Here is a 23,440-nt window from a genome sequence, read left to right as displayed (position 1 = left end):
CTGGGTATCTACCCTAAGAACCTGAAGTCAGCAATCCCAAGAATCCCGTGCACCCCTATGTTCATTGCAGCATTATTTACAATAGCCAAGATGTGGAACCAACCTAAATGCCCAGAACCTGACGACTGGATAAAGAAGATATGGTATATGTACACAATGGAATACTACTCAGCCATAAAAAAGGACCAAATTGTTCCATTCGCATCAACATGGATGGACCTTGAGGGTATTATGTTAAGCAAAATAAGCCAGACAGAGAAAGACAAACTCTATATGACCCCACTTATAGGTGGAAGTTAACATATAGACATGAAGAACCGATCAGTGGTTACCAGGGAAAAGTGGGGGTCGGGGGAGGGCACAAAGGGTGAAGTGGTGTACCCACAACATTACCAACAATAATGTACAACTGAAATCTCACAAGGTTGTAATCTATCATAATCTTAATTTAAAAAAATTTTTAAATTTTTTTAATAAAGGGATAAGAAAAAAAATCACTGGTAATATGAATGCCTAGAGAATCTACTGTTAATATTTCATTATGATCCTTTCAAACTTATAAAACTAAACAAAAATGGTCATAGTATAGAAATTGTCTTTAAATTGCTTTAATACTTAATCATTTTTCTAGATTAATAAGCATACTTATAAATAATCGTCTTTAATGCCTACATGTAATTCCTACCTAATCTTCTAGCTTAATGGTTAACCAAAGTTATTTTCCACATTCAAATAAGTTCCATTGTTAATTACTAAACACACATGGAAATATAAACCACAATATATTGTGTCTTAATGAATGAATTGGACGGTTTTTGGTAAAACAGGAATATCTGGCAAAACACATATCTTGGTCATTAGTGAACATCACTACTACCTCCTGAGAACAGACTTATCACCTTCTTCTTTTTTTCTTTTCAGCTTTATTGAGGTAAAATTGACAAATAAAATTGTTTATATTTAAGATGTCTAACATGATGATTTGATATACATATCCATTGTGAAATGATTACCACAATCAGGTTAACTAACACATTCCTTACCTCACATAGTTATCATTTGTGTCTGTGTAATGAGAACAATAAAGATCTACTCTCAGTGAAATTCAAGTATACAATGCAGTGTAATTAACTATAGCCGTATGCTGTACATTAGATCTCCAGAACTTATTCATCTGATAACTGAAGGTCTGCACCCTTTGACCGACAAGAGAAGTTGAAATCTCTTTATTTGAAGGATAACTTTAAGTTAAGTCGTAGTAGCAGTCTCAGTTCTCCACACTTTGTCATATTACAAACTACTATAGGAGTAGTTCTTAATCCCTCATAGATCAAGTGCTAACACAGCCCCTCCATGAGAAACAGATGTTCAAGTCCAAGGCGATGTTTCTGTAGATGCTACTGGATTATGTTGTAACCATGTTCATTTCTTTAAAGAGCCAGTGTTTGGATTTCAAGTGTGTCGAGTCAGGATTCCCATGCACATATGTCAATTTTGTAAATTACATAAACATCTTTAAAATTATCTATATTAACTATTATTAGTTTAGATTTCTTCTTCCATTTTTGAATTAAAATATGTTTTCTCTTTCTTCCTAAAAATATTTTCACCATGGTGACTAACTAGAATTTTCCCATATTTTTCTTTTAATATCCTGCAACAAATACCTCTGAAACATGAGTGTGCTTTCTTTGCATGTTCACCTATTTTTATATAGTGTGCATACTCACAAAAAGAATTCTACCATATAGCATGTATCAGTATTTAAGGTTGACGAATTTTAGAACATTATTTCTGAAAGGAGATAGTGTACTTCATCGAGCTAGTAGGGATTAAGATTCACGTTGGACAGACATACATGGGAACACTCCCCTCAGTAACCAGGGCACAAGTCAGATGGGCCCCTCAGGGGCTGGACAATTCCTAAACCTATAGAGTCAGAATTTGGCAGGTTTCTGAGGTATAATCCAACAATTTATACTCTAAGTCAAGACTAAAATGTTTTGGAAGACACGTCTGCTGCTGGAATCACCTATAGAATTCTTTCGTAGGCAACTTCCTACCAGAATTTGGCAATCAGAACTTTAGCTCTGAGTACAGAGCTGTCCCCAAAATTTGCAATCAATGTTATTAAGGAATCTCCTTACAAGGCAGGTTGAAGATTACAGTTTTTTGTATCTTTCTTTTGTTACTCTTGAGTTGTGTGTGCATCTTTTCCAAGAGGAAGATTTGCGTGGTCCTCTAGTATCTACCCATGACTCAAAACTTTTTTCTCCCACAGGGTTCTCCAGAGAGCTGCCTTGACTTCCTTGTTCCGCAAACTATAGATGATGAGGTTGAGCATGGATGTGACCACTGTATAGAAGAGGGCTAGGAGTTTATCTACTCCTGGTGAATGGCTAGCCTTGGGCCTCAAGTAGGTGACAGATCCTGAGCCATAGAAGAGTGTTACTACAAGTAGGTGGGAAGAACAGGTGGAAAGGGCTTTCCTGCGGCCCTCAGGTGACGGCATGATCAGCACAGCTGCTAGAACTCTGCCATAGGAAGCAATGATCAGTAAAAATGGGCTGGAAATGCAAAGGATGGCCACCACAAAGACTGCAGCCTCATTATGGGATGTATCCCCACAAGCAAGTGCCAGGATAGGGGGGAGGTCACAGAAGAAGTGGTCTATTTCACAAGGGCCACAGAAGTCCAAGGAGAAAATGTAGTTGGTCTGGCCCAAGCTTACCATGCACCCCACTCCCCAAGAAATCATTGCCAACTGGGCACACACTCCACGACTCATTCGTGCTGCATAGTGAAGTGGGGAGCATATGGCTATATAGCGGTCGTAAGCCATGGCTGCCAAAAGACAGCACTCACTGATACCAAGAAATGAAAAGAAAAACATCTGTGTAGCACACGCCTCCCGAGAGATTCCTCGGGCCTCACTCACGAGGCTCTGCAGCATTTTGGGTATGACGGAGCAAGTGTAGCCAATCTCCAAGAGAGACAAGTTGGCCAGGAAGAAGTACATGGGTGTGTGGAGGACTGGGTTGGTCCAGATGGCAAGGGCTATGAGAGCATTGCCTGTGAGTGATGCTAAGAACATGAACAAGATGAGGGTAAATGAAAAGAAACACTGTTCAGTGATGTAACAGAATTTGGTAAATGCAAATTGTTTGACAGACATACTATTGTCCTGCCACAAGGAGCAACTGAGGTTCATGACCTGAAAAAGAGAAAGGCAAGTCATCATATTCTTTCAGATATAAGTAGAAATCTTTATATTACTTGTAACAAGCTCTAGTAAGTCAGAAAGATAACTTTTTACCTGTGATTCTAAAGCTCAAAAAGCTCAGAAATTACACTCATCCTCATTCCTTCTCAAACTAATTCCTATTCTATAGTCACTATCCCAGTTGATTTGTCCAAAATATACATAGTCATTAATCATAAAATGGAAAAAAATAATTGCAGCTCAATAAACTCTTCATCCTTTCCTTTAATCAGTTGTCAAATGCTTCCAAATAAAGATCATCTCATATTTATCAATTCCTTTCCATTTTTGTTGGCACTGACTTGCTTTCTTCACTCATTCATTCAGCAGGTATTTATTGAGAACACAGAATTTTGCAGTTACTGTGGTAGGTCCTGGGATTCAACAATGAAAAAATATTCTTCCCAAATGAAACTTACGTAGTGAAGGAAAGCAGGAATTAAAACTAAGATATACCCTGGTGACTGACCAATTTAGATTAGGTGTTCAAAGAAGGCTCTTGACAATGAGAAGGAAGAGCTGAGATGTGAGTGGCAAGAAGCAGCAGCCCTGTGAAGACTGTATCACAGCCATTCATACCATATCTATGTTGTACTGCTGACATAATTTCATCATTGCAACAATTTTCTTTACCTTTAATACTTCTCACCTTCCACCCTCTCTCCATCAGAGTGGTCTTTGCTAAATGAAAATTACCGTTGCTTCAAATTAAAATTCAAATATCTTAATGCAATTCATGAAAATCTATGGATCAGGTCACTGACTATTGATAGAAACTTTAATCTCACCCCTTACCCAAATGGACTTCATGTTCTAGTCACATCAAACCACCTGCATCTTTTACTACGTGGCTTGCTTTCATATATTTCCTTTTCTTTGTGCTCATTTTCTCATGGGGGCTTGACATTTGCTTCCTTGATTGTCCACCTACTGAACTGCCTGTCTGTGTTCAAGGCCCAGCAGAGCTTCATCTCCTCTCTACAAACTTCTTCCTGACTCCGTTTCCCTCACCCCCATGGTAGTCAGTTACGTGCACCCTCCACCGTGAGTTCCTATCAATCTATACCTGCTCTGGGAGCATTTGTACCACTCCAAGGACAACTGATTACTAATTTCCTCCTGAGCATAGCCTCAGACACAGACACAGATGCAGAATTTTATTTATTTACTTTTGCTTACCGTTATATCCACCACCCTCAACAGCAAATAACTTCTCATGTATCGAAAAGAAGTTTAAATGCTAAACTTTACTCCGGCTGCTTATATGTTCTGCCCAATCCAATAAATATCAATTTCTGACAAAATATTCCTTGTTCTTTTTGTAGATGCCCTCCAGTTTGGATTGTCCTTTTGGAGTGTCATCAAGCAAAATTCTAAACAACATTTGTCATGAAAAGGGCAGAAGAATAAAGAGGTTTCTCTTTCATTGGTCTGGACTCTACTGTTCATTAGCATAACCTGAGATCTTGTTTATACCACATTTGTTTACAACACACCTTTGTTTATTCAGCGCTGACATTTGATGCCCATATATATTAAACAAAAGAGTTATTTTGGGGGTTCCAAATAAATATGAACAGATAAACATATTAGGTGCATTCATAAAAACATATGCACAAAAATGTACATTTTTCATATACACATAAATCTGTACATCCACAGACAGAACCGCACACATTCAAATCCTTACTGCATAGCATAATAATTAAGAGTGTTCTGGAGATATTCTACCTGGATTCAAATCCTAGGGCAGACATGTAAATGCTCAGTGAAAGTTAACATTTACTTAAACTATCTGTTCTTCAATTTTCCCATTTATAAAAAAAGATGATAGTAGTGCTTTCCTAATGAGGTTGCTGTGAGGATTAAGTGAGTTAAGTCCCATAAAAGTGATCACGTACTCTATAAAGTATTAGCTATAGCAGTGCCTGTATACATATGGGCTGTCACAATAGATTTACCTTCATATCTACTCCCTACATCACAGTCTCTAACCATTCCTCCTATTCATTGTCTTCATCTCTATTTCACATTTTTCCATTCTTCTGCTACAGTGGAGAGAAGAAAAGCAAAAACCACATACATACATACATAAATACATAGATGAAAAAATAGAGACAGATAAAAATATGCCACCTGAGTGGTGTGTCTTGGGAAAAAATAGTTGTGTATTATGGATCATTTTAATCTTCTAATTTAGGTGTCCACTGAGTTATGCAAAATTTCCCAGAAGTTAAGGATGGAAACAAGTGCACAGATTCAAAACTCTGTTAAATATAAAATAGCAACTCTGCATGATTATAGGAAGCCCCTACGCATATAACTATCAGAAAAATGTGCTCACATACAAAGTAGTATATTAGAGTGCATTTACACATATAGTAAAGAATTTATAGATATTTAAGTTCCTTTGTAAGTAATTTTACTATTTATATTTCCCAAATAGCAAAACAATTCAGTTAAGGCCAAGGCAAGGAAAACAGAATAAGGTTTACTTGTGTTTTTATTTTCTGTAACCCAAAAGATTCTTTTAAATATCTTTTCTCCTTAATAATAGACTATGCACTTGCACAGAAAACTCTGGATGTGGAGAAGTTGTCATCCCATTTTTCAGTTAAATACACAAATGTGTATCATACCGGTTACATCCTTCTGTATTTGGGAAGAACTCCAGTTTCCTTCCTTCTACTGATGGACGGACCAAGGGGGAACCCACCCATAAAAGGGGAATGTCTGACTCTTTCTTAAGTAGGGACATCACAATGACTTTTTTTCAAGAATACCCATGTCCCATTTAGACTGTGGATGGTAAATGCAAATGCCTGTGTTGGGAACGGAAGTCAGGGAATGTTGGGCAAGGGAAGAAACCTTTTGGTAGATGGCACACAGTGAGCGCCGACTGCACACGGGATGATGCATGCTGTTCATCACCTGATATTTTTAGACTCACGTGAATAAAAAAAGTCATCCCATGATAAGTGCATTTTAAAACTTCACAAAGTTCAGAGACAATTTTTTGAAAAAAAAGATATCAGAAGTAGGGAAGGTCTGTGAATGCTTCTAAATCTTTAAACAGGCAAAGTACAGTACTCTGTTTAGAAACAAATACTAAATCATACAAAAATAAATGTATAGGACTCACTGGAAGTGAGAATACAAACAAGTGTAGTCAAATTCTCTTCTCTCTCCCAATTACTTCTCTCCTAATTACTTGAAATAATACTGAACCAGGAAAACTCTGATTTTTTACACTTTCTATTGTTTTTGCAGCTAACTTTCTGTGGACCTCAGTCTGGAAACCCCAAGATCTATGTAGTAGAGATCAATATTTTATATATACCAAGAACATTTTATTTTAGTTATTGCCTGTGGAAAGAGAATGAGATGCTCAAGGCAGGTGTCAGGTGTCTGCAGAAAGAAGCATCTCAGGCAGTAGAATAATTTGACGTGGACATTGCTTCTGTCTCTCATCTGGTACATTTTCTTGACTTAAAGTTTCTGAACCATCATTTCTGTGGAATGGAAGGGTGATGAGGCCCTTTCTATCTTTCTTGCTGAATTATTTTGAATTAAAAATGCAAATGTTGTAGAAGCGATCCATGAATAAAAAGTAAGGGACAATCATTAAAATGCAATTTCCCAGCATTAAAACCTCTTGCCCTTTAAAGCTTCATGTTAATTAACTCATAGGACACTGCATACGATATTCTCTATTATTATCAGTTTCTAAAAATAACCTATATTAAGAGTCAGTAATCAAGCAGAAAGGCACTGTGATATAATCTGAAGATACAGGAGTTTCATGCCTCATTATAAATTATATTTATAAATTCCTACTCAATGTAATAAAAGATTAAGTGGCCATTGAACATTGGAAAGCTTCCAAAGTTTTAAATAATGGGATGGACTTTCAGTGACACTTGGATGTATGAAAGAAACAGAGGAAGGAGATAAGATAATTTTAATAGCTCAATAGCTTGGCTTCGTGTGCCACCTTACTTAGCCCCAAGATCCAAGACAAGCACACTGTATATAGTCAGCTTTGGAAATAATCCAGCCCAAGTGATTCCTTTTGAGTCAGTGACTCAGTCCCTTATTAATCTTTGTTTTCATAAGGAAATGTTTCTTTATTTCCTATCAGACAAAAGAAAACACTTTATACATTATTGGATATTGTACCTGAAGCACTGTGTACAATGCCTGGCATACAAGGCACACTCAATAAATATGAATCTTCATTATTATGAAGTCAGCATTTCTGAATCATTTTACCAGTAGATACAATTTATGGAAATTGGTCATTAGCATTTATAAAGGTGATTACCCATTGCTTTCCACAATTTCCCCATGTTCACTTCATCGAGGACCTAATAACAGTAAGATGATGCCTTAACATAACTGATGAGAAACTATTTTATCATTTGATGGGATTAACATGTACAGAAAAACCTAGGTATTTCCATTCCCAAACAATAAGAGATATACCTATTTCCGTGAAATAATTAATTTAGAACAACCTACAGCAATTTTGTAACAGGAATACTGGCAAATTGAGTAAGTTGTTATACCCTTCAGAGAAGGAGAAAATAACTGACTAAAATAATGGCCAAAACTGAAAAATGCTTTGGGTTTTACTATCTATTTTCAACACTTTAATCCAAAGTCTTCCGCAACCCTCTTTCTTTAAGATATCAGTCATGTCACATACCTTTAATCATTAACATCTGAGGGGGAAAAGTACTTGGTTATGTCTTCTGATGAGCCACTTCTTGATTTTCTCTGTTATAACTTCTCAGAATTCAGAGGATGTAAGTCTGCCCAATCGTCACCTCTAAAAACATGCACTGAAAAGCTTTTGTTGTAGTCAGCACCGTGTCTGCTCTCCTGAAGATTGTGTGTCTCATGAGAAAGCATTATGTCCCTTTTGGCAATTCCCTCAACTCCACATCGGCAGCCACAGCACCCCCCCCCCCACACACACACACACACACAAGCAGAAGCATACAAGGCTTACTGATTATATGGTGATGTGTTTGAGCCATCCTCCTTCCTGAAAAACAATGGAATACAAATATGTTATATTTCAGTTCTTCTTACTCTGAATACTTATCCTGCCTCCCTCCCCCAGGAGACATACTTTCTTCCCAGTGTAGAGTGTCAGGAATCAGTTTGATTCTGTCTTTCAGGAATTGTCATGGACAGGTCTGTCTCTATGTGTTGGTAAATGCTAACATTAGGGCAAAAGAAGTAAATGTAAAAGACACAAATCAGCAATTAGGTATGATGAATAACCTATATTATAGGTAACTGCTATCACAGACTGTGTGATGATTTAGATTTTAATCTTTTGTTTGAATTAAACAAAATAGTCATGAAAAATAATTATGAAAACTACATAAGTAACTTTCATGTCATATTATATTGAGACAGTTAATATTTATTCTGGTTATTATAAAAGACAAAATAATAAATCATAATAATCTAGTGACACATTACTTGGACAAAGTACCTACTTGTTGCTATCAAAAGTAATCACAATAAAATGGAGACTCCAAAGTATATTTTTGAATAGTGAAAAAACTATAAGGAACCACATGTTTATTATTTAAATGATATAAAACAGTATATATGACACTGAATACCTATTATTGATATGACATAAAGGCAAAGGAGAAAGAATAGGGAAGAAAGTGTCCTTTGGATGAAAATTCCCCTTGTTGGAGATCCCTTAAGTGAAATATTCACAATGTCCTCTTTGGACTTCCACATAAAGAATTTATAGTCCCAACCTTGTATATTCTGTCTGATACATTTCGCTTTTAGTACTGCTAAATTAGAACCTGATTGCTTGAATATGATTAAAATGTAGTTCCTAAGGTTATCTTTTTGGAATCAGATATAGAGCCTAAGGGACTTTTATCAGTTTTATAAGTACTGATAAGACAGTTATCTTCTCCACATTCTCCACCTCCTTAGTAACAGAATATTGAATTTATTTATTGTGGAAAATGCACTCAGCTGAATAACATATTAGCAAGCTTCTCTTGCAGCTAGGTGTAGTCTACAGCTAATTCTGTCTAATAAATGTAAACTGAAGTAGTTTGCATTATCCAGGAGATTTCCTTAAAGGAAAGGAGAATTCTGTATTGACCATCCTCCATCTGTCTAGCTTCCCTGGAACCCGATGTGATGTCTGGCAGAAGCCTTAGTCCACAGCATGCACAATAAGGACAAGTGTCAAAGCTAAGGGATGTTGGAAAAGAAGGATAGAAGGAGCTTGCATTCCAGAGAAATTGGACTTCCTTGTATGAGAGATATAAACTTTCTGTTTTTTCATATTTTACCTGGAAATGTAAATTAATTTTTTATCTTTCTTTTAGGAAATTCTACTGTTAGTTCACGAATCCCATTGGTGAGTAAGAACATCTTTCTAATATTGAGTCATCTCATCCATGTCATTGGCATATCTGTTTACACATTCACATTTGTATTAGACACAGTCCTTGAGGAGCCTTCACAGATTCCTCCACTATTTTCTGATTTTTTTTCTTCTGACCAATGCCCACCGTGTACCAAATCAGTCTTTCACTTTTAGATAATGATGAAATGTCACATAGTAGGGCATAGGAGTCTAGCTTCCTGGCCAAGAGGGTGTGTGCTAAAACTCAAATATGTGTAGGAATTAGCTTCCCATAGGGTCAACCGTATAGGGAGCTGAAGAAAAAAGGTTGATATAGTCCTTCTCTTGTCTTCCCTCTGTGAAACCTTTTGAGGGATGGTTTCTATTTGAAAACCTTCCAGGGAAATCTCATAAATCAAATAACTCTGCTGCATTCCTAAAGTAGGACTACTATAACAAAATACTACAGACTGGGTCATTTAAACAAAAGAAATTTATTTTTCATAGCTCTGGAGACTAGAAGTCCAAGATCAAGGTGCTGACAGAGTTGGCTTCTCCTGAGGCTTGTCTTCCTGCCATAGAGGTGGTTGCCTTCTCTCTGTGTCCTCACATGATCTCTTCTCTGTGTGCTGCACAATTGATGTCTCTTGCTCTTCTTATAAGGACACCAATCATATTGAATTAGGGCCCCTTTATGACCTGATTTGACCTTAATTACCTTTTTAAAGATCCTGTCTCCAAATACAGTCACATTGGGTAAAGTTAGGGCTTCAACATACAAATTTTGGGAGGATACAGTTCTGTCCATTACACTCTGCCCTCTCAACCCCAAAATCCATGTGCTTCTCACATGCAAACTGCATTTACCATCCCAACAGCTCCAAAAATCTTAACCCTTTCCAGCATCAACTCTAAGTCCAAAATCTCAAATACCTGTCATCTAAATCAGGTATGTATGAGACTCAAGCTATAATTCGTCTTGAAGCAAAATTCACCTCCAGTTGTGAACCTGTGAAACCACACAGGTTATATGCTTTCAAAATGCAGTGGTAGAACAGGCATAGGGTAGACATCCTATGCCAAAAGGGAGAAAATGGAAGGAAGAAAGTGATGACAGAACCCAAATAAGCCCCAAACCTAGCAAGACAAGTTCCACTAGATTTTAAGGCTTCAGGATAATCCTCTTTAGCTAGATACTCTGCATTCTGGGTCTACTAGGGTGTCATTCCTGCCTTCTAGGCCCACTGTGTCTGTAGTGTTGTCCCCTCAGCCATTGACAGTGGTCATGCCCCCTCAGCTTTGGGTACTAGCCTTGCCGCTAAGGCCCTGGGCAGAGTTAACCTGGCCTGCTGAAACCAAGGAGGTGGTCCCACTCTTTGAACCTGAGGAGGGGAGAGACTTTGCCCCTCTTCCCCAGGCCTGTGTGCTCTGGGCACATGGTAGGAATGGCAGCCCTGCTAATCTCCAAATTGTCTTTAGGGCCATCCTCACATTTCATGAAGGATAACACGTGTACACAACCAAATCACTCCTTTATCCCATCCTGTAGTATCTCAGAAGTCTGATGGCCTTACTTCATTTTATTCCATCTCTGTCCTTTTAATCCAACTTGTCAGTGTTTCTGCTGATATAATCTTATCCCTATTCCTAGTTTCTTGTGACACAACTGAGAATTTTCCAAATCCTCCAGTCCTGATTCCTTTCTCTCCAATTTTTCTCTCTCCTCTTGCATTTTACTATAAGCTGCAAAGAGAAACCTAGGTTCACCTTCAACGCTTTTCTTAGAAATCTTCTCTGCTAAATATCTGAGTTCGTCACTTACAATTTCTACCTATCAAAATAATAGAACACATTTCAGACAAGTTCTTTGCCATTTTATAACAAGGATCACCTTTCCTCTCTCTCCAATAATGTGTTCCTCATTTCCACCTACAACCTCATCAGAATCATCTTGAACTTCTATATTGTTACCAACAGTCTCTTCAAGGCAATCTGTGCTTTTCCTAATATACACCTGATGCTTCATCCAGCCTCTACCCATTACCAAATTTCAACACTTCCACATTTTTAGATATTTGTTACATCAGCAGCCCACTTCCCAGCACTGACATCTGCATTAGCTTGCTAGGGGTGCCATAACAAAATACCACAGACTGAGCGGCTTAAACAACAGGAATTGATTTTCTCACAGTTCTAGAGGCTAAGAGTTGATGATCAACGTGCCACCAGGGTTGATTTCTCCAGAGACCTCTCCCAGTTTGTATAGGGTTAACTTCTAGCTGTGTCTTCACGTGGCCTTTAGAAGACATCAATTTGGGGAGTTCAGAGGGCAGAGTATTATAAACTGAATTAGGTCTTTTCAAAATTCATATGTTGAAGTTCTAACCCCCAATGTAACTGTCAGTAGATAGGATCTTTGAAAAGGTAATTAAGGTTAGATAAGGTCATAAGAGTGGAGCTCTTATCAAGTATAACTGGTGCCCTTATGAGAAGAGGAAGAGACTCTGGGTGTGCGCGCACACAGATAAAAGACCACGTGAGGATATAGTGGGAAGGCAGCCATCTGCAGACCAAGGAGAGAGCCCTCGGGGACACCAACTTTGTCAGAACCCTGATCTGGATTTCTAATTTTTAAAAGCATGAGAGAATAAATTTGTGTTAAGTCTCCCATTCTGTGGTATTTTGTTACGGTAGCCCTATAAACCAAATACACATGCCCTATTAGCACCTTTTATGTCTTCCCATGACTCACTTCTAAGTGGCACAGAACACAGGAAAACATTGCTTCACATTGCTTTGCATTTTTCCTTGCTCACTCCCCCTTTTATCCTTCATTTTCAGACCTGGCCTAGTACCTCCCAAATAATCCACACTTAAGTCCTTGCTTCTCTCCTGCTTTCTAGAGGGTACAGGCTGTGATTTGTATTTTCTCAGATCTTTTTTTAATATATTGAGCCTACAGTTCAAATATTCTACCTTTTCAAGTTTCTGTTTGTCTTTGATCAATCATAGGAAGTGTTTTAAGTTGTTGAATGTGTCAATAAAAGATGCTTCATGTAGAGTGGGTGGAATGATTAGGACTTTAACTTACTGGATCATAATCCTAAATCTCAGAAGTTGCTCAACCTTAGGGAAATAAATGATCATCTCAGATATTAAATGATGTCTTCATGTGTAAATTAGTGATATTAGGATATGCTGCCTTAATATACCCCAGATTTTAAAGATCAAATATGATTAATGAGAAAATCAATATAATTTAGGTGAACTTAAAATATTTTGGAGGCCAGCCCCATTGCCTAGAGGTTAAGTTTGGCATGCTTTGCTTCAGTGGCCTGGGATCGATTCCCAGGAGTAGACCTACATCACTCATCGGCAGCCATGCTATGGCAGCAACCCACACACAAAATAGGGGAAGACTGGTAACAGATGTTAGCTCATGGCAAATCTTCCTCAGGAAAAAAAATATATATTTTGTTGTGATTATTATTGTTCTTGAGCATTAATGATTAAGTGAAAATATATTTAATTGAAAGACATTATTGAAGTAAATCTCCTGAAGTACTTTATGAGAGTTGAAATACCATATTTTAGAATGAGTTTCTAATTCTCAGGTAGTCAAGATTAGCACTAGAAATAGCAATCTGTAGATTGGCTGCCATTGTGGCCTTTTGATTCAACAGTGATAAATTATCCTCAGCACATAAGGAAACTTTAACTCCAATGAATAATTTTCCAAAGGCATTTTTGGAGTTAAGAGAGATTAGAGTCTAGATAATGAATGTCTCAGAATAATCTATAACATCATATGAATCAGTAATTGAGTTGTTGATCTTGATTCAAAAGAAGGGCCAATATTTTCAATATAAAGAGTAAGTGTTTCTCAAGTAGCATTTCAAGGGAGACAGAGACATTTGATGGGCCCCGACACCCTCCAATGTTCTCAATGTTATCGAAATTCAATTTAGAAATTCATTCCTTTGGATTAAGGTTTTGTCTTCCATGGAAATTTGTAAAAATTTTTAATAGAAAATAGGTCAAACAACAGACACAATAAGAATTGGATTAAGTATTTTATATAAAGTATATTTCTTGGAAGGAAACGGAGTAGAAATTCCAGAGTGAGGAGCCAGCTCAATTATTTGCAGTAGGGAAACTTTAAGCCATGCTGCTTACAGGAGTCATGGGGTAGCTAGGAAGCTGAACAGTGAAATATGAATTAACCAGGTATTAGAACCATCCAGAAGACACAACTGCTGCTGGGTTAGAGAAACAGAAGTAGCAAAGGACAGAGATGACCTGGTAGAAGCAAGGACAATAGTAGCCCTGCCTGTGGAGCTACAGACAATGAAGGAGACGCTGCCGCAGCTAGAAAAGCCTCCCACAGCACAGTGGAAGGCAGAAACACCCTGGATTTTTTTCTCTCTTCATTTTAGTCTTTCCCAGTGTCTCTCATTTGAGAACCAGTTGACACGGGAGCCTGTGCAAAGCGGCCTTCAGGCACCAGCCCTCGAGTAACACAGAACAAAGTTGGAAAGGGACTATAGATGGATCTGAGGGCAAACAAACCTAGGACCAGCACATCTAGCAAATATTTTGGCACTATAGTTAAAAGAACAGGTTACAGAAGAAAGAATATGAAAACGTCTATACATCAGTTGTGTCTAATGTTTACTATCATGTAGCTCATCAGAAACGTTTTTGGACAGGCAACCCCAAAACAAATGAACATTTTTATTTTCAGATTAAATGCATGAATTATTCTATACACATATTTATATGCTCTGTAAAGTATAAACTGCACCCCAGGGGAACATTTCACACAAAACAGGATATACACCATCATAAAGTGTTCTTGAATTTGCAATATTCTCCCTCCTTTTATACTAGATAACAGAGTTCACTTCCTCCCTATCATTTCCTAGTTCCCTAAAGTCTATGGACCAGTTCTTAGACCTTTAATAATTGTGCATTAATTAATTGTGCATGTACATACAGACACATGCTTGTCTGCATATATGTGTACAAAACAGAGGTTCACTAATGAAAAAAATCTAATGAATTAATTTAAAAAATAAATCTGTGAAGAAACTATAAAATTAATTTTGACACTTTTAATAGCATATTTGACAGGAAGTAGATGAATGATCTTACTTGGCTTTGCAAAGTTCATTATGAGTAGAACTGAAGGATGTTCTGAATGCCCGAAACTTGAATTGTCCTCTCTTCTGTTATTCCATAACAGATAACAGAGATATCTATCATGGGAACATAAAGGTATCTGATATGGATACCTTTGCAGCAAAATGTATGTATCTGTGTATATGTGTTTGTTTGGAAGATATTATACAATCAATTGTCCTCCAGTAGAAACTGATGCACAAGCTTCCGTGGCTTTTCTGTCTGCAGAGTCCTATCTCCCTCCCTAATTTATTGATGGGAAGTTGCCTGAGAAGGAGAACTCCAGAGACATGTGCTTAGTAAACAAGCTAAATGCCATCCATCTGAAGAGATGGTGAGCCAAAAGACTACAGAAGAGAGTGAGTTTGCATGTTACCCACACGTGGTTTCTCCCCTGCCTGTCCTGGAACTGGGGTTGTGATTGAACTTTCCATCAAATCCACCAACAGTCTCAACAGCTGGATTGTCATCCTTCCTATAAGGCAGGCTTTTCTTTGTCATGTTATGGAAAAAATAAAGGTAAATTTATTTTAAAAATTGAGGAAATCCAGAACAAGTTCTCTTTAGCAGTGAACAGAAGGAGTTTTTCATGTATAACCCAACATTTACTGTATTCTTTATCATGGAAAATTAACTACCTCTTTTTCTTTGCAGAAATACCCTTATCTTCATCTTGACCAACAGGAATGTGAAAGAGGAAGAGAGCAGTGTTACTGTGGAATCTCCTTGGAAAATATCAGTTATTTTTTTAACATAAATGTACAAGGAAAAAATCGTGACAATGTAGTTAAATCAAGCGAAGTGAGGCCACTCATCCATAGTATTTCTTCCAGTAGAATCGATTCTTTGAGCAGCACAGTTCTTTCTTGTTTTACTGTATAGTACAGAAAATTTACCCAGCTAAAGAGAATGTCAATTCTGGCACATCAGACATTCAGGATTTTTATTTTACCACTAAAATACTTGACCAGTTAGATAAATGCTAAACAATGTGTATCAGTCTCCTTCTTTTGTTATAATTCTGGAAGAAGGATTGTCCTTTACACAAAATACACAATAGTTCATCATCTTGGCAAAATTTCAAAGTGAAATTCATTATTAGCATGAATGCCAAAGAAAATAAGCCACGTATTCTCTTTAAACCGGACTACATAATAATTGTCTGAGACCAGATCTAATGGCCTAGAGTTCTTAGAAGTAAGTTCTTATTTTCTAGTCAGAATATTTAACGGAAAATTAGAAATTTTCACCGGAGTTTTTGTTTGCTTCTTTGCTTGTTCTTAAGGAAGTGATTCAGATCTGAATCCCACAGGTAATCAACCTCCCACAGTCATTTTGGAGACCCCAGAAATGACCACTTAGATGTTCAAATTTTCTTCACTACCTTTCTTAATTTCTGCATGTTAATAGTTTAAACTACCCTGATAAATTTTACACAATTACTCTGTGAAATGTCAATAGATTGCATTATGTGACTAAATCCACATACTTTTGTAATAAAAGCATATTAAAGTGTGTGGACTGTAGGTGCGACCAGGGAAAAGAACTTGCTTAATGGGGACTGTGAATTAGATTTTTCTAGAGAGCAATATTAACAAGCTATTAGGCCAATGACTCAAATAGTAGGATCACCAAAGTTTTATTTAACTCAATCAACAGTTTAGTAGTTATTTTCTTCATAGAAGAACAATGAATATTAATGATAGTCATATATATCTTTTCCTTTTTGAAAATTCTAACTACTCTTATTTTTTCAGTATACCTTCTCTCTCTTACTCTTGCTCACTTGGTGATTTTTCATTTTATCTGTTGTATCTGCTGTTTATCATGTATCTATATAAGTAGCAAACATCTTTTTTTCAATTTCTTTGCTTTTTCACAGAATGCATACTGATGGCCTATGTATTTTATTTTCAGATTGTTTCATATAGATCTCAAATCTGTTTTGGTATTGATTCTAATGTCTATTCTGTGCTTATATATTTCCTTTGAATGCATTTGCTGTTTTCATGACACTGCATTTGTGTCTTTTCTCCATAGCAAGCCAACCTTCCATATTTTTTATTTTGCACTATTTATCTTTGTCCCTTCTTTCTCTATGTGTAATTCCGGTATCCAAATACTCAAGCTTTACTCAGTTTCCTATTTTTCCATTGGTGATGGTATGAGATTTTCTTCCCAAAGAAATAAAATAGGATCTTAACATTAAATTTACAATAAAATAAAACAGGAACTTAGAATTAATAAGCAATGAAAGGGACAAATTTCAGCAATCAAACAGATTTTATTCTCCTGGGCTTTTCTGGCCAGTCCCAGCTGGAAATGGTTTTCCTTCTCATCATCTCTATCATATACATTCTGACATAGATGGGGAATAACAATCACACCAGCCTCATACTTGAACCCCAAACTCCACACACCCAGGTATTTCTTCCTCTCTCATCTCTCCTTCCTGGACCTCTGTTTTACTACTAGTATTGTTCCACAAATGCTTTGGAATCTCAAGGGCCCTGAGAAGACCATTAGCTACAAGGGTTGTGTGATCCAGCTATACATTGCTCTGGGGCTGGGCTCCACAGTGTGCCCTGACTGTTAAGGCCTATGACTTCTTCAATGCTATCTGTCGACCCCTTCACTATGGCATTATCATGCACCCAAAGCTTCTCCAGCAGCCGGCAGCTGTGGACTGGATCACTGGTTTTGTGGAGTCCACAGTTCAAATTGTCCTCATTTTCCAGTTGCCTCTCTGCAGCCATCACAGGGTGGATGATTTTATGTGCAAGGAGCCTGCTCTGCTTAAAATTGCCTTTGAGGACTTAACAATCCTGGAAAATGAGTTCTCCATAGCTACTGTCCTCTATGTGGCTATACCTGTGGAGCTTATTCTTGTCCCCTGTGGCTGCGTTATTAGGAGTGTACCGAGGATAAACTCTGCTGAAGGCAGAAGGAGAGTCTTTGGGACTTGTGTGTCCCACCTAATTGTTGTAGTCTTATTCTTTGGGACCATAATTTCTGTCTATATTCAACCCAAAAGCAAGTACACACGGAATCACAGAAAATTCCTCACCCTCTTCTATACTGTGGTGAGACCCTCACTTAATCCTCCAATCTCTACCTTGAGAAATAAAGAGGTTAAATGGGCTCTAAAAAGGTTGCTTAGAAGAGCCTCAAGTTAGGGAGAAAAGTAAAATATACTCATGCAGTTCCCCCTAAAGATTGGGGACTTTTAGGCATCATCCAACTATGGTTTCTCTTTTCCTTTACAAGGAACACAGCTAAATCTCCTAAATAAAAGGAGGTATGAAATTTCCTTTCAATGACATTGTGAAGTTACCTGCTCTAAATCCTTTTTACCCTCCTTTCTGGAAGTGTTATGTCTCCTTTTTTTGACTATGTAGTAAAGATTCTTTAAATAAATAAATAAATACTTATAGATCCTTGCATGTGTACACGTATTATACTTTCACAAATACTAGAGTTATTGCTCTAGTGGCTGAGGACATTGCTGGAAATTATGGCATCTATTTTCTCATCACAGAAGTAAATCTTCTTCCTAATGGAGGAAGAGCTCCGGTCACAGCTGCAGTAGTTGGGGTTTACCTGAGAAGGCATCCTATTGCTCTCCAGGTCTCGGTTTGAACAGTGCTACGGGCTGTAGGTGTTCTATCAGTAGTTTACATAAAAGTGTATAGGGGAAACTCACAATTGTCTAACAGTTTGCCTTATTTGGAGGATTGTTGATTTTTATTCATTCAGTACAGGCATCTAAGATTAAGTACACCCAGGGACATTCCTTATTTCTCCGACTCAGAAAGGAAGCCTGCTAGGGATATGAGCCATGAGACTGGATATTTCTCTTTCTGCATCTCTTCTCAGCATAGAATAGCCCTCAACCTCTTTTCATCAACACTGTAGCTCTACAGCTGGAATCTAAGACAAATATGCAGACACAATTTTAAGTTGTCATTAAATTTGAATATTTAAATTTGACAAAAGTAAACAGATTTCTTTACAAATAAAAATGTCTTTGTCATTGATGTAGTATTCCTTTTTGTTGATATTACAATTTTAGAATTTATAAAATTGTTTTTCTTCCTATTGAATATAAAGATTTTTATCTGTTCTAATAATACTTAACAATTTTGGTATTTTTTTTAATTTAAAAATGTTGGTCTTGTTTTTCATATATGCACAGTTATTTATTTTTGAAATATTATCAAGATCCTTGTCGGCTTTAATTTTAGAGCCTGCTTAGACAGACTTGCAACATGTTGTAGTTTTATAAATTTTGTTTTCTAAAAATATAAATGATTTTAACAGAGATTAATCCAAAGTATCATTTTAAAAAGGTTGAGTATCTACCTGAATCTAGTAAGAAGTTGATTAGGGTGATAAGCAAATTCAACCACATTGGAGAAGAAAAACTTGATGGAATCAGAAGACATTGATAACGTAACTTAGGTGTTGTCTATGTAAACTTTCTATTTCTCTACTCATAAGATAAAATTTGATTGATCCTAATAATTATAATTCTGGTTACATTTAAATTATATTTTTCACTGATGGCTTAAGAAAACTAAATGCCTAATAAGCAATATGATTACCCAAATCATTTAAAATCTTATAATTTCACACAAACACTGAATGAAAAAACTAATAAAGATGATATCCTTGTGCCCATCCTAAGATGAAAATTTTAATATTTTCCATATAGTCTTTACATGTTTAGAAAGCATTTTGGTTTTTTAGCTAACTTATTATTAAAATCTAGCACACATAAAGAAAAGAACACAAACTATATGTGTAGAGCTCAATGAATTTTCACAAAGTGAAAAGACCCTTGTTACCAATACCCACTTCAAAAACAAGATTATCAGCAAAGTGGATGCCTTCCTTCTGCATCTTTTCAGGCACTAAACATGCCTAATAATTAATTGGGCAAGACATTTTACTGTATCTATGCTGTTTTAAACTTTTTTTTGAGAAATTATTTCAAATTTTCAGAAAAGTCAGAAAAATAGTAGAGAGAGTTCCCACGGAACTGACACCCAGCTTCCCTAATGTTAACATTCTATATGTCCAAAGTAGTAATTATCCAAACCAGGAAATTATCATCAGGAAATTATCACAACACTGCATGTTACGTAAACCACAGACCTAATTAGAATCTCACTAGTTTTTCCACTACTGTCCTTTTTCCAAACAGGATCCAATCCAAGATCCTAAACTTCATTTACTTCTGTCTCTGAATCTCTTCCAGTCTATGACAGTTCATCAGTCTTTTATTGTCTTTCACGATCTTGGCACTTTTAAAGAGTACTGGTCAGTTAATTGTAGACTAGCTCTTAATTTGAGATTGCCTAATGTTTTCTCATTATTAGGTTGAGGTTAAGCACGTGGGGCACAATTACCACAGAAGTGATGTTGTGTCCTTTTAGCTCATCATAACAAAGGGTATAGAACATCAGTATGTTGACCTTGATTACTTGATTAGAAGATGTCTTTAAGGTGTCTCCACTGAAATATTACTGTTTTTCCTCTTGTAATTAATAAATAACTTTGCATAGGTTATGAATACTTTCCTACTCTCAAAGAAAATATGGAAATGTTCTGTTTCTCCTCAAACTGTCACCTACAGATTTTAGCATCCATCAATGGAATTTGCCTGAGACAATTATTACTGTGGTGTTTGACTAATGGTGATTTTGTACTTTTTTCATTCAATCTACATTTATCATTGGGATTCTTCTGTAAAGAAGAGTTGACTCTTTCTTTTTTTCTTTCTTCACTTCTTTTATGTAAAGATGGGCTAACAGACATTTATTTTATTTTATGAGTTATAATCCAATGCAATCATTATTTATTTTGTTCCTCAAAGTTTTTCAACTTTAGCCATTTGGAGTTGCTTCATGTTGGCTCCTGCCTCCTTTCAACATATCCTCATCCTTTCTCAAACACTTTCTTATTTTCTGGCACCACAAGATTTTCCAGGCTCATTTTGTATTTTCTTTGCTTCAGACCTAGACTCCACCCCTTCTCCTAGGAGCCCTGGCTCTATCTATTAGGGAATTGTATTTAGATACCAAGTTTTGGTACTACGTGTGCTGTTTGTTACTGGGACACCATTGTTTCTAGGCTCACTCAGCAGACAGGAAAATATATATGTTTATTATGTAAATATATTTATAAGTTTATAAATATATGTAAGATATAAACAAATTTTATATGTTTATAAATATATATATTTATTATACTAACTCATGCACACACACACGTTTATGCCCATTTCTCTTTTCCTCTCTCCATATAGGTAGATATGATATAAATATATATTATATAGAGATATAATATAAATATAGATAAATATGATATAAATATACATATTTATTGATAGATAGATATGATATATATATATAAAACCATGAGATTATACCAATACTGCCAATTACAATTCAACATCACAAAGTTCATTGTAGCCTTCTTATATTTCTTTTTATTGAAGTCACATGGATTTATAACATTGTGTAAATTCTAGGTGTACATTATTATATTTTAGCTTCTGTAGAGAGTGCATTGTGTTCATCAACTGTAGTCTAGTTTCCATCCCTCACAGTACATATGAGCCCTTTTACCACTGTCACCCTCCCCCGACCCCTTCCAGTAACCACCAATCTATTCTCCTTATCTATGTGTTTGCTATCTTCCACATATGAGTGAAATCATATGGTGTTTGTCTTTGTCTAATTTATTTCACTTAGCATAATACCCTTAGGTCTAGCCATGCTGTGGCAAATGGCACAATTTTGTCTTTTATATGGCTTAGTAGTATTCCATTGTATGTGTATATTCATATATATGTCTGTATAAATATATATTTATTTATGTATTTTTATATATTTATATATTATTTATATATATTTATATATATACATACATATATATATGGTGGTGTGTATATATATCTATGTATAGGTTGGGTTGCTTGCAAGTCTTGGCTTTTGAGAAATATCCATACTAATTTTCACAGTGGTGGAACCAGCTTACATTCCCACCAGCAGTGTATGAGAGTTCCATTTTCTCCACATCCCCTCCAATACTTATTTCTTGTCTTTTTTAATTATAGCCATTCTGATGGATGGGTCATCCATTCTGATGGGTATCTCATAGTAGTTTTGATTTGCATTTCCCTAATAGTTAGAGATGTTGAACATCTCTTCATGCCTGTTGGTCATCTGTATATCTTATTTGGAAAATTGTCTGCTTATATCCTCAGTCTCATGTCTGATCCAGTTCATTTTTTTGTTTTTGAGTTGTATGAGTTCTTTATATATTTTGGAAATTAACCCCTTGTCAGATATATGATTTGTATATATTTTCTCCAAGTTGATATGTTGTCTTTTCATTTTGTTGATGGTTTCCTATGTTGTGCAGAATATTTTTAGTTTGAAGTAACAAACAACAAAATGAGAAGAAAACCTAGCAGTGGGAGAAAATATTCCTTTATATTTACATTTTATTAATATTTAATTATATATAATTAATATATATAATTACATATAAATATATAAATATAGACTTTATATATTTAATAAATTTACACATTGTTATATGTCATATATATTTAAATAAAAAAAGATAGTGGTCACTTCAGGTATTGCATAGGATTTCTTTAGGATTATTATTAAACATAAGTCAGAAGTTGCTGTTTACATCACATATGCTGATTAAAACCAAAGGAGAGACTTTCAAAAAGAAAAATAAATAAAATAAAATCAGCCAGAAAATCTCGCAAGTTAGAAAGCAGCCTGAACACTAGGGCTATGCCTACCTAGCAGGGACATTCTCCAGAGCCGTTTGGTCCTTTTCATTCTTATTTATCTCAGTGACAAAGAATGTGGGGAATCAGAATTAATAGAATAAGCCTTCTTAGAAACCACAGAGCAGAGCCACACCCTGGGTTCTGAAACCAGACTCGCCTGGACTGAATACTGGTCCATATTTTACTTGCGGGGATGAGCTGCTCCAGTCTTTGTTCTTCGGTTTCCACGTGTGTAGATAAGGACAATAATAGTACAGTGGTTTTGAAGGTTAAATTAGACAATACATTTATTATTGTTATTGGTGGTGTAGTTATAGCTAGTGCTGAAGATAACGCACTCCAAAGGTTCTTTGAAATCAAAGAGAACAGAGTTTGAATCAGAGTTAGCAAGGGATTTCTAACTATTATCAACAGTCAGGATTATTTAATAGAGAAAATATTTATGGTAAGCTAATTAATGATAAAGTAGATATTTAGAATGTTAAACACCAAAATGTTCTAAAAGATGCATTTTTGGTGATTTTCAGATATTCAGCTGCTTTCAAAACAGTATATGTTTGATAACATAATCTATCATGAGAAGTGACGTGTGTGTATGTGGTTAGCAGAAAGAAAAGGCTAAAATAAAATAAATCAAATATTTCCATTGGCTACTCCTGGATTGAAGGAATATAAATGAATTAAATTGTAATTTTTACACTTTATGTGTTTTATAAATTTGCTGTAAAAAGCATGTATTATATTTATCATAAGAAAAATGTCTACAATTAAATATTTT

The 23,440-nt window shown here is 36.0% G+C and overlaps 1 protein-coding gene across 1 annotated transcript; it reads right to left on the bottom strand.

Moving 5' to 3' along the window:
* Positions 1-2,248: 2,248 nt before the first annotated feature.
* Positions 2,249-3,211, bottom strand: LOC103566976 (olfactory receptor 10C1-like). The gene has a single exon (XM_070583899.1). It carries the CDS (start codon positions 3,209-3,211, stop codon positions 2,249-2,251), a length of 963 nt encoding a protein of 320 aa, XP_070440000.1.
* Positions 3,212-23,440: the final 20,229 nt, after the last annotated feature.

Source organism: Equus przewalskii, chromosome 19 (genome assembly GCF_037783145.1).
Source record: "Equus przewalskii isolate Varuska chromosome 19, EquPr2, whole genome shotgun sequence".
NCBI lineage: Eukaryota > Metazoa > Chordata > Mammalia > Perissodactyla > Equidae > Equus > Equus przewalskii.
The sequence above is the reverse complement of the archived record's forward strand: the minus strand, read 5'-3'. Positions and strand labels throughout refer to the sequence as shown.